This window comes from Microcaecilia unicolor, chromosome 1 (genome assembly GCF_901765095.1).
Source record: "Microcaecilia unicolor chromosome 1, aMicUni1.1, whole genome shotgun sequence".
NCBI lineage: Eukaryota > Metazoa > Chordata > Amphibia > Gymnophiona > Siphonopidae > Microcaecilia > Microcaecilia unicolor.
This window is the reverse complement of record NC_044031.1, coordinates 591,526,354-591,543,144: the sequence shown is the minus strand read 5'-3', so window position 1 is coordinate 591,543,144 and position 16,791 is coordinate 591,526,354. Positions and strand designations below refer to the sequence as shown.

Sequence of the window (16,791 nt, the reverse complement as noted above, 5' to 3'; positions counted from 1 at the left end):
CTCACTCTCTCTTCCCTTCCATCCCCTATGCCCCCGTCACATGTCTTCATCTTTCTCCCTGTCCTCCACTTCAGATCTGGCATCTGCCCCTCCCCCAGACCCACGGCCCAGAATCTGTCTCTTTCTTTCTGACCCCCCCCCCCCCCCCAGTTTACCTCAGAGCCATCACGATTATTCCTTTAAACGACCTATGCTAGTCCTGCAGGCTTCCTTCTACTATGTCCCCACAAGTGAAGAAACAGGAAGTGACATCATTGAGGGCAGGACAAAGTAGAGGGAAGCCTGCAGGAATTGCAGCCAGCCATGGCTCTGAGGTAGTTGATGTGGTTCAGAGAGAGGGGAACACATGCCAGGTTGTGAGTGGAGCAGAGGGAGAGAGGAGAGTGAGGCACCACCATTGAGGTGTTTTGGGGCCTCATGGGCCACTAGACTGGGTGGGCCTGAGGCATAAATGGGTGGGCACGTGCCCCCCCAGGCCCACCCACAGCTACTCCGCTAGAATTGGTGCTAAGCACATTCCTTTGTGGAGCCTAAAATGAGACACCAATTTATAGAATTGCCCCTTATGTCTCAACAACTGTGCACCCCAAATAGCAAATGTAAATGGAGTAATTTTCAAAGCAGAATGTCCCAGCAATGTCTGCACACCGCATGGATGTGTTCATTCCCCAAACAAACAGTTGTACAATTAATCCCTTAATAAAACTATGGTAAACAGTTTTTCAAACCAATAACACACATTCTTACTGAAATGTCAAGGAAGATGCTGTGTCTAACAATAATTACTTCATTCACAGTGTCAAGTATAAAAGAAGAGAAAGACAGAGAAAAAAGAATAGCTATTCTGGCTGCTACAGGTAAAAATAAACAAAAAAAAATGCTTCTAAAGTGTTTTACCAGCAAGAAGTAAACAGTTCAGTGAATAAATTGGTGCAATCTAGAAACAATTGGCTTTTGTGCTTTTATACGATATAGTATTTCCAGCTCTCTTTCCAACAGTTTAGAGTATATCAAAGTATCTCTTAATTTTGACTGTTGAAAACCAACCACAAAATAGTACGATATTCAGTTTTGAGTACGAGGCACCGTAGATAAGTCTTTAGCTTTGCATTGCCTCAATTAATGTTTAGGTTCCCAGACTCCCCCCCCCCCCCATGCAAATTTTGATATTTAAACCCAACAGTTATGATTCCTCCAATGCCACCCCTCCTAATATGATGTTGTAGAAATGCGTAAGGGGTCCTTTTACTAAGGTGTGCTAAAAAGTGGCCTGCACTGGTGTAGACACGTGTCTTGGACGCACGTAGGTCCATTTTTCAGGGCACTTGCAAAAAAGGCCTTTTCTTGGCTGAAAATAGATGTGCGGCAAAATAAAAATTGGCACGCATCCATTTTGGGTCGGAGCTCTTACTGCCACCCATTGGCTTAGCGGTAAAGTCTCACACGTTAACCGGGCAGTAATCATCAGCATGTGTACACTGCTGATTACTGCCCGCTTAGCGCCACGCACAGGAAATTTTCCGGTGCATGTAGTGGAGAAGCATAAAAAAATGAAATTACCGCCTGGGCCTTGCGGTAGCCAGGAGGTAGTTCCAAATTGGCACACATTGGGTGCACGTAGGTGCCTTTGTGGCTTAGTAAAAGGGCCTCTAAAAGTGTAGAACTATGAGCTGGTGGTTCTGTAAATCTGTATGGCTCTTTTATTTATTTAATTTATTTACTTATTACATTTATACCCCGCGCTTCCCACACATGGCAGGCTCAATGCGGCTTACATAGTAACAATATAAATAATTACAAAGTCGTAAGAAGAATATACAGTTTGTGGTAAACGCAACATTAATGGGGTTAACGGGTAAGTAAATTGAACATGGGATTAATAGAGTGCAGAAGGAAATGAGCGTTGGGAGGTAGGCTTAGGAAGATGGAAAGGAATGGATATGGGGTAGCAAAAAGGATAATAGGAAACATGGTCAATGTATAACAATCGTCAATAAGAATCATGTGGGCAGGCTTTGGTTAGGTTGAATCGTTATGGTAGGCTATCTTGAAGAGATGGGTCTTCAGTGCTTTTCTGAAGGGCAAAACGCCGTTAATGGTACTTTGATTTTGATTGTTGCTATCCCCAGACGCCGCTGCTCTAGACAATCTCGTAACTTTCCTGATGCTCTAATTGAATGCCTGGGGAGTGTTTCCTCTAAATTGAGGGTTATATGATAATAATTATATTCATTTGTATCATGACAATGGGTAATTATCTTATTCCAGAGTATATATACATTTTGTTTAACCTTGCATGCAAGTCCTAGCTGTTTAGTACTATCCTGGTTGTTCCTCTACTGGAGTAGTAAACCTCCTCTAGTATGGAGCAGATCAGAATGTTCTGATCCGCTCCAGACACTCGTTTCTCATTCTCCAGAGCAGACTATTATTTGTGTTAATCCAAAGAATTAATATTCTGAGTAGCAACATATGTATCAAGTGGTGTTGACCCCTGAAACTTGGCCCGTGTCGGGTCACCAATAAAACACAGTTGTTCCATTCTTGAGATCCCTTTGTTCTTTTTCTGGACTGTTTGTGCTGTGTACTTAGATCCTGTCCGTTGATGCTGATGTAACAATGTACATCTATCAAAGGCAGACTTACCTTTAGCTGTGTCTCTCTCAAAATAGCTGTCATCCAACTCCAGAAAGTTAGTGACAGAATTCCTCTAAGGATGGTGATATTTGGTGTGAAATGTCAGAATTTTTTGTTATTGATTCTCTTTCAGAGCTGCCGGCTGCCTCCATTGATCTCTCTGAATTTAACCTTACCGAGCTGGTAAATGGAATGTTCAATAAAGCTTTGAACGGTAACATTTTTGCTCTATTGGAGTACTAAGAAATAGATAAGCTGTAGATTTTGAAGCAGATATGGTAGAAACCAGTAAAAATGAAGGCCTTTGTTTTTTCTTGAAAAGAAGGCCTTTGTTTTCAAGAGGTCCCAGCCGTTAGTGACAATTTTCAAACTGACCACACTGATTCAATGTTCACAAGTACTCTTCAACCATGATCTTTTCACTTATTTTCAAAGGGAAAGTACACAAGAACTTTCACTTTAAAAACTTTTATGGATAAAAAGTATATTCAGATAGAATTTGTCAATGTGTTTACTATTCTTTTTTTTTTTTTTTAACTAAATGTACCTCTAGAAATTAGGTGTAGGTTTTGTAGAACATTGTACCTTTAGCCACTTGAATGATAACAATTTTCAGAAACCTGATTAGAATAGTTTATCACAAGGTCTAGAGTGGGCTTTGAACATACCCACACACTCTTACTTTGACGATCAAAGCCCCTGTAGGCAGATTCTTTCCTCCCCAATTCAGAGTCAAGGTATCTCTAAACTGCTGAGCAGTTCCAACTTTGACCATATCCTTCCCTCCCAAACTTGGACCTTCCCATGTATATCCTGTTGGCCAATATCTACAATCTGAAGGGGACAAGACTCCTATCACCCCCTCCCATTTCACAGGCTCCACCATGTAAAATGATGCTGATCAACCTCACTCTGTGAGGCAAGTTTCATCTCTGTTTTTCATATTTGTGTGACTTATATTAATCATTTATTTCATTTCTGAATTTCTATTTCTTTGGGGGTCCATTTGCAATAAAACAAAACATAAAAAAGATTAGATGATACATTTTTATTGGACTAACCTAATACATTTCTTGTTTGATTAGCTTTCAACATCAACCCTTCTTCTTCAGTGGACTAACTTGGCTACCACACCATTTTGCTCAAAGCTGTGTTGAAACTGAGTGTTAAATATGGGTTAATGTGCTCATTTTAACTTATGTACTGGTAGGGCATCTCTGCTCACCTTCTCTAGCCCAACCCCAGCACCCTTTCTGCCTCCTCTAAACCCAATGTTGGTGCTCTTTTCCCTTCCTTCCAACTTGATGTCAGCACTCACCCTTACTCTGCCTCATCCAACTCAACTTTCTTTCCCCTTCTCCAACCTGACCTGAGTACTGTCTACCCTTTATCCTACCCAACTTGATCCAAGCACCTTTATCTCTCTCCCCAGCCAGTCATGGGCTGCCCCTTTAAGAGCTCCTGTCAGGTGCTGTTGAAGAAAAGACAATTTCACCCCATCCTTGGCTCAAACTCAGTTTTGTGTCCCAAGGTAGGGATGGGATAGGGCTTGATTTTCTCTCTCTGTGCCATTGTCAGCTATTCCAATGGTGGGGTGGAGTACTGCAGAGTAACCCCACCATAGTAAGCTGAAAGGAGAAGGAGCAAGGATCACTGGATGAACACAGAAAGAATGGAGACGCCATGGAGTTAGAGAGAGACAGCAGGAGTGTTTCAGCTCAGTTCCTGTTGCTGGATGCCTGGAGGAGAGGATGGGGAGGAACTGACTTGCTGGGCATGGAGTGCTTGATAGCTTGCCATCGCTGCAGTGGGGTGGGTATAGTCATGCTTGCTGTGTGAGGGGAGGAGCTGTAGGAGAGAGCACAGTACAGAATCTGTGCATACATTCTGCAAAACAAACAAATTTTGGGATCAAATAAGTTTCAAAGTTAATGTGAGGTGAGGTGAAGGTGGAGAGAGGACCCAGTACAAATTCATACAATATGGCCAAAAAAGTGAGTTTTTCTGCATTGATCAGCATGACAGAGGAGCTGACGGAGAAGGTCATTGCGTTCAAGGGATTCTGTGCTTCTTTATTTTCCATCTCCAAAATTATTGAAATCTAAGAGACATTATGTCACTACATTTCCTTATCAAGCAACAAAGTGTTGGAATGCCTTACCCTTTGTATGTTAGATCTGAGATCTGCTATCTAAAGTTTAGAAAATTGTTAAAAGCTTTTTTATTTCAAAAGTTTTTAATGTAATTTAGATTAGATTTTTATGGAATTTGTTATACACTAGATATGTCTAGTTATCAAGCTGCATTATGGCTGTAATATGCATTATTTTCCCTTAATGTGTGTCAAAGGGCACTAATGCAAGCTATAATACCATATTACACAGTATTTACATACTAATGAGATGGAAAGCATGCAAAACACCTCATTGCTATGTAAATTCTATGATGTGGCTTTTAGCGAACACCACAAGCCATATTATAGTTGGAAAAATAACCACAGCAAAAAGCTGGTGTTATTTTAATGTCCTGGGAAACCTGGGCTGCAAAGCCATGGCCTGATGCACTCAGGTGCGTTTTAAGAGGTCCAGCACATAATCAAAACAGCTGTCTCCTCTCTCTTCCCCCTCCCCCGATAGCCATGCTAGGGCTAGCAACCCCTCTGAAGCCTCCTTCAGTGAAGAACCCCGCCCTCAAAGCTCCCAATTCCCAAACCCCTGAAGCACCACCCCCATCCTTAAGCCCCCCCACCCCCAGAATCATCTTTTAAATCCCTGCACTGGGTTTTAAATTGTGCCAGCGACCCCTAGTGGTAGTCTCACAATACTACTGCTGGGGGGTCAAGCTGCCATAAAAGGCCTCTATATGGTTATTTGACTGCTAGAGTTAGTACCATGATACAGCTACTAGTGGTCACTGGCACCATTTTGAACCCAGTGCTGGCAAAGAGCAGGAGTGACTGGGGAGTTGGTATTGTGTTGTACCAAGCTACCACTGGCTGGTGATTTCCTTAGTAAATTAATGTGCAGTACAAGTCCGTCTTTTACTGCCCTTTGAAAACATCCCCCCCCCCCCCCTCTAAAATAAGAGATGAAGCCATGAAACAGTAGCATTACAACCAAATCTCATAATAATTCTGGCCTGGTTTTTAGTGCTTTCCCAATACGGAGGAAAGATGTAAATTAGCCAGTTGAATCCATCTACCTATCCAACCAGATGTGCTAACTTGCCTGCCAGTGGATTGACTGGCTACAAAGAGTGAGGTCATTGTGTGTGTATATTTTATTAAATATGGCACTAACCTTTTTAATCTGCTTTTTAAAATATTTAGCATTAATGCTATGGAGTTTTGTTTTCTTTTTTTGTGCAGGCACAAAGAAATTCTTCTCTTTTTTGAGCGTCACTTCATACAGCTCCTTTGCATTTCATAAGGTTTCCATCCTTATTTATAATAGTATGTGCAATTGCTTCTCATATTCATACTTTGAGAGTATTTTTTTTTTGTTTGGGAAAGGCATAACATTAAAGTCTATGCTCTCTATGTTTTTAGTTTCCAACCTGAAAAATGTCGATCCTGGCAAATTTCCCATGAGGTATTGCTACTGCTTAAACAACAGGACAAATGACCTAACAGGTGAGTGTCAAATCTTTGAATTAGGGATGGAACTTATTTTCTTTAGATAAAAATAATTTGGGGGCCCTTTTACTAAGCTGCGGCAAAAAATGGTCTGAGAATGCCCTTGTGCGGGTTTTACCCACATGCTAAGGCCATTTTTGACACAGTTGTAAAATGATGATTTTCCATTTTTTCTATTAATACATAAGTAATGCCACACTGGGAAAAGACCAAGGGTCCATCAAGCCCAGCATCCTGTCCAAGGGCACCTGGCAAGCTTCCCAAACGTACAAACATTCTATACATGTTATTCCTGGAGTAACACTAGACAACCACCTAACTTTGGAAACTCATGCAAAAGCCACGACGAAGAAGATGTTCAGCATGATGTGGGTACTGAAAAGAGTAAAACCATTCCTCCCACAGCAAACTTTCCGCAACCTAGTACAATCCACAGTACTCACCCATGCCGACTACTGCAACAGCATCTTCATCGGCTGCAAAGCCCCAATCATGAAAAAACTCCAAACCGCCCAAAACACAGCAGCCAGACTCATTTTTGGCAAACCATGATTTGAAAGTGCAACTCCACTTCATGAAAGACTTCACTGGCTCCCTATCAAGGAACGCATAAATTTCAAAGCCCACACAATGATCCACAAGATCCTCCATGGCGAATCTCCAAGCTACATGACCAACTTGATTGATCTTCCAGCCAGAAATAGGCCCAATTCTTCCCGAACTATCTCAATCTTCATCTTCCCAACTGCAAAGGCCTCAAATACAAAACCTACTATGCTTCCAACTTCTCCGTTATAGGCAGCCAACTCTGGAACGCAATACCACGACACATCCGAACAACCAATGAACACCTACCCTTCCGAAAGCTGCTGAAAACTTACCTCTTCAAACAAGCTTACCCAAACAACCCAACTTAATTCTCGAACCTAATTCCACATCACCAGCACCACCCATCCTCCAATCCTCTCCCCCACATCTCTCCCCATTGTCTCTACTCTTTTAACTTGAACATCTGTTGATACCTTGTACCATACTTTGTGTTATCTATGTGATACTTTGTACCATAGCTTGTAAGACGCACTGAGTCTGCTATCAAGTGGGAAAGAGCGGGGTATAAATGCTATAAATAAATAAATTAATTAATTAATTAATGCAGGAGCTAAATAGGAAAATTATGGTTACAGCTCCACTAGGAGCCACATAAAATTTGCAGCTACAATGTGGTCCTGCACTAAGCCACGGTAACAGCAATTTTTACCACGGCTTAGTATAAGGGCCCCTAAGTTCTGTTTGAGGGTAAAAAATATGAGTGATTATTGAGGCTAGATACCTTTTCTGGGTGTAGCAAACATGTACATTTGTGTCATTTAGGAGACACCTGTGCAAAAAAAGACACAAAAATGAGTGGAGGATGAAACACAGGCATGGACGGTGTAACAGAGGACTAAGGTTTTTCTAGTGTTTATCCAAGAAAAGCCCTAACTATAATCCCTTCTTTATTTTTCTCTTATATAATCCTCTACTTGGCAAGCCTGCATCGATCTGGTAGCTGACAGAAGTATTGCACCTGGGTATCTATAATTATAAACAAAGAGAAAATATGAGAACTCAGAAATCTGATGCTCTTGAGCATCATTCAGCAAACGTACTATGTATTATATGCAGTATTGAAAGAAGACAGGCAATCAAGAGAATACAAAAATGAGAAGAAGGGGTGAAACAGAGGATTTTATTCAACAAGGACTTTTCCCTATTCTCCTCTAATGAAAAAGATCTTTATTGAATAAGGCCCGTAGAAAGAGAGAGAGAAAACGAGAAATAGAATGAAGCCCTTTGCTACATTCATTGAAATCTGTCTTGTATTTCAGCCTTCCTGTTTTACATGTCTGTAGATTTGGCAGCGCTCATTGAATAGGTATTTTGAGACTTGGCTTGGGGGTAACTGGCTGGGATTTGGAAAACATGTGCATAATATACTATAGCTCTCAGCTTGCCAAGACTGTGACAGACTGATCTTTATAACTGGAACAGAAACCAAAAATGTATTAACACAGATACAAAAGAAAGAAAAAGAAAACAAAAACAAATCTAAAACAAGCAACAGATACTTGTACTGAAAAATAAATGAGGTCTCACAGAGTTCAAACAATTTGACTGTTCAAACTAAACCTGTTTAAATTGTGTAGCCAATGAAAATTGGGGTTTTAAAAATTCAGTTTAAGGGACCAATATACTATCAGTTGATGTACCTCAGGGATCTGTCCTGGGACCTCTTCTTTTCTCCATCTATACTTCTTCCCATGTATGCTGGTGACTCTCAGATCTACCTCTCCACACCGGAAATTTCAGCAGGAATCCAGGCCAAAGTATCAGCCTGCCTGTCTGACATTGCTGCCTGGATGTCTCACCACCATCTGAAACTAAACATGACCAAGACTGAGCGTCTTATCTTTTCCCCTAAACCAACCTCTCATCTTCCCCCATTCTCTATCTCTGTGGATAACTATACTCTCATCCTCCCTGTCTCATCAGCTCATCATCTTCGACTCCTCTCTCTCCTTCTCTGCACATATTCAACAGACTGCTAAAACCTGTTGTTTCTTCCTCTCTAACATCACCAAAATTTGTCCTTTCCTTGCTGAGCAAACTACCAGAACCCTTACCCACTACCGGAACCCTTATCACCTCTCGCTTAGACTATTGCAACTTGCAACTCTCTCCACTTCAATCTGTTCAAAATTCTGCTGCACGTCTTACATTCTGCCAGTGTCGCTATACTCATATTAGCCCTCTCCTCAAGTCACTTAACTGGCTCCCTATCCGTTTCCGTATACAGCTCAAATTCCTCGTATTGACTTACAAGTGCATTCACTCTGCAGCTCCTTAGTACCTCTCCAATCTTATCTCTCCCTACACTCCTCTCCGGGAACCCCGTTCACTGGGTAAATCTCTCTTATCTGCACCCTTCTCCACCACTAACTCCACAGACTCCGTTCCTTTTATCTTGCTGCACCATATGCCTGGAATAGTACGTCAAGCTCCATCTCTGGCCATATTCAAGTCTAGGCTAAAAACCCACCTTTTTGATGCTGCATTTACCTCCTAACCCTTACTCACTTGTTCAGTACCCGTGTTTTATCATTCCCATCTTACTAATTCCCTTATCCCTTATTTGTCCTGTTTGTCTGTCCTAATTAGATTGTAAGCTCTGTCAAGCAGGGACTGTGTCTTCATGTCTAGTGTATAGCGCTGCATACGCCTAGTAGCACTATAGAAATGATGAGTAGTAGTAGTAGGATGCTAAGGTTATTGTATTTTGTATGCACACAGAATAGTGCATGACCCTAAGGTGTACATGAAAGAGCTTCCCAAGGAATTTAATGGGCACCAAATTTAGCAAGTGGAGGAACATCATATAATAATTAAACTTTGACAAACACTTGGGAAATGGCACAGAATGCTGAAGTATTATGTATGTCCCTCCACTTTTTTGTGACTACCTGCAATTTTAGTGCCTAATAAATTTCTTGGGAAGCTCTTTTGTGTACATTTTCAGGTCGTGCACTATTCTGTATGCACACAAAATGCAGTAGTCTTATCCCCCTGTTTATTAAGCCACGCTAGCAGCTGCCACGCGGCAATGCCCACACAGCCCATACAAATTGAGTGGACTGTGTCGGTCTTAGTGCAGCTTAGTAAACAGGGGGGGGGGGGTGTTAGTGTGCATGATACTTTTTAATATATTCTCTGAAAATACATGGATAAAGGACTTATGCATCGACCACTTGGTGGTCAACTTATAAATTCCTTTGAATACTGGCTTAATAATTTTTAACAAGTGAGCATAGTGCAAAAGCAGTTAATATAGCTGGATTTAAAAACAATTTAGTCAAGTTCCTGGAGGAAAGGTTGATAAATCATTATTAGTCAGGTAGACTTGAGAAACTCATTGGTTATCCTTGCACATAAGTAACAAGGAATTAATCTGTTCTTTGGGATCCTGTCAGGTACTTGTGACATGGATTGGCCACTGCTGGAAAAAAAGATGCTGAACTTAAGGGACCTTTGGTCTATTCCAGTATTGTATCTGTTATGTTCTTAATGATAACTTTTACCACTGCCACTAACTCACCAGTTGGTCTCCAAGCGCTGTCTTTTCCCCTCATTCTACTACTACTACTATTTATCACTTCTATAGCGCTACAAGGCATACGCAGTGCTGTACACCATACACAAAAAGAGACAGTCCCTGCTCAAAGAGCTTACAATCTAGCTAAGACAGGAAAACAGACAGAACAATTAAGGGTAAAGGAATAAAGAGGTAAGGATAAAGGACAGGGCAAGTGAGTAGTGGCTAGGCGTCAAAAGCAGTGGTAAAGCAGTGGGCTTTAAGTCTGGACTTGAAAACGACCAAAGACGGGGCTAGACGCACAGGCTCGGGAAGTCTATTCCAGGCGTCATTCTCTGTATCTTTCTCTTCACAGTTTTCATCTCTTTTCTTTTCATTACAATCCTTCTTACTCCTATCTGGCTTTTCTTGAATCTTCTGGCTCCTTTCCATTTTCCTCCTTCATAGACTTCCATGGCTTTTCTTTGTCTCCCATCCTTTTTCTTTCATTTCCGCATCTCCCCTCATCTATATAATGCCTCCATTTCCATTCCTAGCCCTTTCCACTAACAACTTTTCATTTCTCTCTTTCCAAGCACTTACTCTTGGCCCCCTTCTTCCCCCAAAAGATCTACCTTTCTTTCTCCTTTTCTCCTCAGCGTCCTATCCCCTGCTCATTCTCCGTTCCCCTAAATATATCCTCATCTACTTCTTTCCTCCCCCAGCATCCATTCTCATTTCCTTTCTCCCATAGCATCTGCTCCTCCTCATCTTTCCCCTTCCAATTCCGTCAATATTTAACCCACAAACCAAAGCTACTCCCACCCCTGACTTTCAATCTATCCGCATGACTCAGGAACAGCAATCTCAAAGGCATGGACCAGAGGTAGAAAGGTTGGAGGGGACATCAAAATTTGAGTGAAAATAATCTGCTTCAGGAAAATGAAGCAAAAATTTAAGGGTAGAACCCTAATCAAAGGCATAATGGCATGAGATGTGAGATATCCAGCACTGGTAAGCTGCCACGGGTGCTAGGCTTAATTTTATAGAGGTTTACAGCAAGCAGAATAAGCCATGGAGAAAAGAGGATTAAACCTCCTCAGTTTACCATATATACATTATTTTTGTCAAGGCGTAAGGGTGTTTAGCACACAGATGCTATCAGCTGGAGTTCTATGGGTTAGTGTAAGCTCTTTGAGCAGGGACTGTCCTTCTATGTTTAAATTGTACAGCGCTGCGTAACCCTAGTAGCGCTTTAGAAATGTTAGTAGTTAGTTAGTTAGTTAGTGTACTCACTGTAGTAGATAGCATTAGGATGCACATAACTTAAGCCACATAAATTGTGTGTCCCAAATAGCAGGTACAAATGTGAGTGTATAATTTATTTGCTTATTTATTTAACTTGATATTGCATTTAAAATCACAAAAGTGGCTAACAATCATAAAATAATTTTCAAAGGGAAAGTAAGATATTTATTGATTTTATTTATTTATCACATTTGTATCCCACCTTTTCCCACTGATAGCAGGCTCAAAGTGGCTTACAAAAATATTGTAGTAAGTTACAATGCAAGAAGTACAATTTTTCAAATTTAGCAGAATAAAAAATAACAGTTAAACAGCGATGGGTATTGAAGTAGGATATAACAATTAATCAGTAGTAAATATGAAAGATAAGATGTAATTAGAGTCTATTGGATCTTATAATAGTAAGACTTCCTAACAATCTTAACGGCAGGCTGGGACGTTCTAAGCAGTTTAGCACTTAAAATATTCTTTGGAGATCCTTTGTATGGTCTTGAAAGCCAGAGACAATGTTTTGAGAGCTATTTGTAGCTTTAGAGCTAACCAATGCAATAAGACTTGAAGACATGTATCTGTCCATAATATACACCACCCTGATTATAACCACAAAAAGGCAGTTTATCAAATCCTATCTCATCACATTTCCTCCAGGGAGGCTGCAACTGTTTTCTATACACCAAATGCACTTCATTGTTAAGAAAATATATGTCCCTGTTCATTCAGTAAAATAGACTGTATTGTGTTTTCTAGATTTTACAGCTTTACTTCTTGACATTATTGGAAATTCTACTAGCTATTTAAAGGAAATTTTTAAATCGACCTCCATTGTCTCAGGTCAGTACCACATGTTGAAGTGTTTATTGTTTTCGCTTTAGCTGGCATACAGCACAAAGGTATCATTCCATTTGTAGTCTCACAGATATGCACATATATACTGGGTACACACATAAGAGTCATGGGATAGTCATTTCAAACAAATGTCATTCGCCAATAAGAGTGCACACTATGGGTGAATTCTATATATGGCGCCCAAAAAAATTGGTGTCAAAAAACGCTATTCTATAGGCCGCACTTAAAGTTAGACATGGTTTATAGAATAGTGCGTAGGCATTGCGGTTGCACGTAAATTTAGGTGCCACCATTTGCACCAATGAAAGTGTGGTGCAAATGACCATGGCCCAATTAGATGCGTTACTCAAAACCATGCCTACGCTCCACCCCAAAACGCCCATGACCTTCTCATTTTCGCCCCCTTTTTTAGGCTGCATGTAAAATCTAGGCACAGATTCCATGCCTAAATTTACACAGTTATATAACAATTAAATCTAAATAGTTCCAATAATTGCTTGTTAAAAAGACAATTCTTGGTACTAATTGTCTCGTTATTTAGTTAAATTCCACGTACAAACTGGGAGTGTACCCAAATTTGCACATACAGTTTTTGACAGCTTTTATAAATTAGGACAGTGTTTCCCAATCCTGGTCCTGGATAGGGTCCCTCCAGTCAGGTTTTCAGGATACCCACAATGAATAGTCATGAGACAGATTTGCATACAGTGGAGGCAATGCGTGCAGATCTCTCTCATGAATATTTATGGTGGGTATCCTGAAAACCTGACTAGCTGGGTTGCCTTCAGGACCGGGTTTGGGAACCACTGAATTAGGAGGAATGGGGGAAATTCTGTAAATGTTGCTCAAAATTTAGTGCCACAAAATCAGTGCTGAAAAGTATTTTATAAAGGGCATTCTGGGATCTGTGCTCAACTTTGAGTGTGAGGAGTTATTCTGACTGAAACCAGGTGTAAATCCTGGCATGCAAGTTGGGCACAGATCCCCTGAATTCTATAACACTGCGTGTATTTTAAGGGAATGCCCCTGCCCCTCCAATAGCTTAGGCGCTATTCTATAATGGGTGTGTAAGTGTGTTTTGCATGGATCTGCCATTTCTGTCCCATTTTGCACCTTGCTTCTGTGAGAATGTTTTCTGCACTGAAAATTCACTGTGGAAGTAGCACCTAATGCTCAACGCCCTGTATGTGCACAAACCCCATAATCTTATATATTGTAAGTTAGGCGGCAATTGAGTACATAACTTTTGGTACTGAAATGAAAATTAACTGCCAAAATGGGACTAAATGACAGTTACACACGTCACTGCATTTAGGCGCTGTTCTATAAGTGCTTTAGTGCATAACTACCAGAAGGGTATGCAAGCGGGTGGGGCATGGGAAGGTTGCACATTTACCAGCCGATGTTTAAAACCCCATAACCAGCTAGGAACGGCTCCTGGCCTGTTAAATGGCACTTCGCCGGCTATCTCCCACTGAATATCGCCGGTTAGCGGATAGCGGATAGCTGGATATATTGAGCGATATAACCAACTATCTGCTGATAATCAGCTCTTTTACTAAGCTGTGGTAAAATTTTCCTTGAACTAGCAGTGGGGGCCATTTTTGCAAGGCTTCGTTCTGTGAGTCTGACGTTCTGCATGTTGTACGTGCAGGACGTCAGAAACAGAAGGAAGCCTTTTGTGGGAAGAAGAGGACCTCGGCTGGCGGGGGTTGGGGTCCCCCACCAGCAAAGGCAGGCGACGGCGGGTGGAGGGGGGTCGAGAGGGTCGTCGGCAGGGGGTTCCAGGGCCAAATCTACGGAGTCCAGGCCCCCCCCGGCCCCACATAGTTACATAAGTACATAAGTAATGCCACACTGGGAAAAGACCAAGGGTCCATCGAGCCCAGCATCCTGGTCCACGACAGCAGCCAATCCAGGCCAAGGGCACCTGGCAAGCTTCCCAAACGTACGTCACTTAACACGGCCTCTTGAGGTGGCATTAAGTTCCTACACACTATCAACAGTTGTGACAGCTATTGTGCACTAGATTTCACAGCTGGCCCCTCCTCTACTCTATCTAATCACACCCACAACCATCCCCTATCCAAGTTAAGCAGCTAGTACTGTTTTTTTTTTTTTTTTTTACTATGCTGGCTAGTTTTAACAGACAATAGCTGTTAGCATGGGTCTGTGTTAATGTCAACTGTGCAGCAAAACCTGAGCTTAGTATAAGGGCCCCTATGTTTTGTGTATCTCTGTACACCTTAGACACTTTAGATATCCTTCCCACTCACACCTTCTTTCATCATTTTTAAGAGGCAAAACAACCATATAACATGTCTACAATCTGTTCTTTCTGAGCTTTGCAACCAGGGTGTTTTGGATCAACAATTTTTTCTAAGGCAATTTTTGATATTGCCGTCTCCTGAAATGTCTAAGTGCTTTAAATGTAGAAGTTGACAATAATGGGACCTGTACTGCACCTTGCTTTATGCACAAAGACAGCCTCTTTCTGATACAATAGCGGCCTCATAATTACAATTATTTTCTTTTCTCTGTGTCAGCCTAAATTAGTGCCAGCACAGTAAATGAATCTCGACATATAGAAGTAAACATTGTGTGTGATCTGGTTTCTCTTGCAGTGAGTCAGAGCAACGAAACCGACTGCATCTATTTGTGTGTTTTGACAGGCAGAACAGGTAAAGAAAAGTCCAATCTTATTAGCATGAATTGGAACAGGCATCCTATTTCCCATTATTATTTTTTAGGCTGTTTATTATTCTTCGGCACATATTTTTCAGGAAGAAATCTGTCTGACTTATGGGAATTGACAAAGAAGTCTCCTGTTATCAATTATACATTTTCCGGTACTGCCTTCACTCCTGTGGGTAAGTCAATGTTTGTTAAATCTGAGCCTACAGAAATCTGCAACCATAAAGCAGAGCTTCTGAGCAGCTCAATTTGCTCAGCACAGGCTGATCTAGAGCTGCTTTTGCCTCACTGCACACACAGACTTGTACCTTGGATTTCCATAAGGAAATTAGAAATAAAAGTCAGTGCAATCATTAGTAGAAAACCAAGACTGTATTAACTTGTCATTAAAAAATAATGAACCCGATATTCAGCTGGCGGTGAGCAGCATTTTGCTGACCGTTACTGGCCCTAAACCGTGAAATTCAATGCCAGCAGAGCAGGCTATCACATAGCCGATTAAGTGCGATATTCAGCCCTTAACAATTAAGGGCTGAATATCACTATGAACGCAATGAAAAGCAGGTCACAACTTCAGACACTGGAGGAGGATTTGAGGGTATGCTTGTCAACCATCCGACCTCGGACAAAGGACATCATGAAACGTCACCAAGAACGGATTTCCCACTGATTTCTCTTTTTAAAGATAAGAGAGTGGTGCATGGGTGGAGGGATTCACTTTAAAATTGTTGTTTTGGAATATATGTTATTTGTGGCTATAAAGATAACACAATGTTTAAAACTTTAATTAAAATTAATTATTGAACTGTAACAATCTTAATACTCGTTTGTTTATATATATATATATATATATATATATATATATATATATATATATATACACACACACACACACACTTAAAAATACTGATGGTGTGCCTTGACAATTTTTGCACGTTGTAAGTGTGCCATGAGGTGGAAAAGTTTGAAAATCATTGCTTTGACTACATTATAGATTGCATTGGTAATCCGCCATTACCAAGCTGTTCTAGGCAGTTCACAAAAGAGTAAACTGAGCAATTCTCAGGATAAACAACAAAGAAAGTAACATTAAATTAACAATCCCATATTAAGCCTGCTCAGAGAGTACATATTTCTGAAATAGAAAAGCTTTTAAAGATTTACGAAATTGTTTATAATTGGACATACATTTCAAAGAATGTAATAGTAGATCCCAATTTTTTGTTACTTGAAAAATGCAGGCAGTTGAAAATATCTTCTTGTCTCTAACCTTTGACACACTTGGATAGTGAAGGGCTAGAAAATGGAAGAAATATTAAAATTTTTTACTAAGATCTTAACCAGAGTCAACACATAAGCCGGGGCCTGACCATGTAATATCAAGAATACCAATACATACATTTTGAACATCACCCTAGCTTCTATAAGAAGCCAATGTAATTGTACTAATAAGCAAGGATTTTTTTTTTTGAGGGGGTACTTGGAGGTACTGAGTACCGGCACCTTTTCCATTGTCTGCTAAAATTGACCCATGGTTCCCAAATTTTAATGGAAGAGCTCTGGC

General features: G+C 40.8%; 1 protein-coding gene across 1 annotated transcript in view; it reads left to right on the top strand.

The window, feature by feature from the left end:
* Positions 1-751: 751 nt before the first annotated feature.
* Positions 752-16,791, top strand: part of HHLA1 (HERV-H LTR-associating 1) — an 87,398-nt gene continuing 71,358 nt past the window's right edge. Inside the window, exons 1-7 of the mRNA XM_030189934.1 lie at positions 752-857; positions 2,771-2,851; positions 6,005-6,088; positions 6,185-6,268; positions 12,435-12,518; positions 15,158-15,214; positions 15,317-15,403. Of these exons, the coding sequence (XP_030045794.1) occupies positions 752-857; positions 2,771-2,851; positions 6,005-6,088; positions 6,185-6,268; positions 12,435-12,518; positions 15,158-15,214; positions 15,317-15,403 (583 nt within the window). The remainder of the gene's footprint in view (positions 858-2,770; positions 2,852-6,004; positions 6,089-6,184; positions 6,269-12,434; positions 12,519-15,157; positions 15,215-15,316; positions 15,404-16,791) is intronic.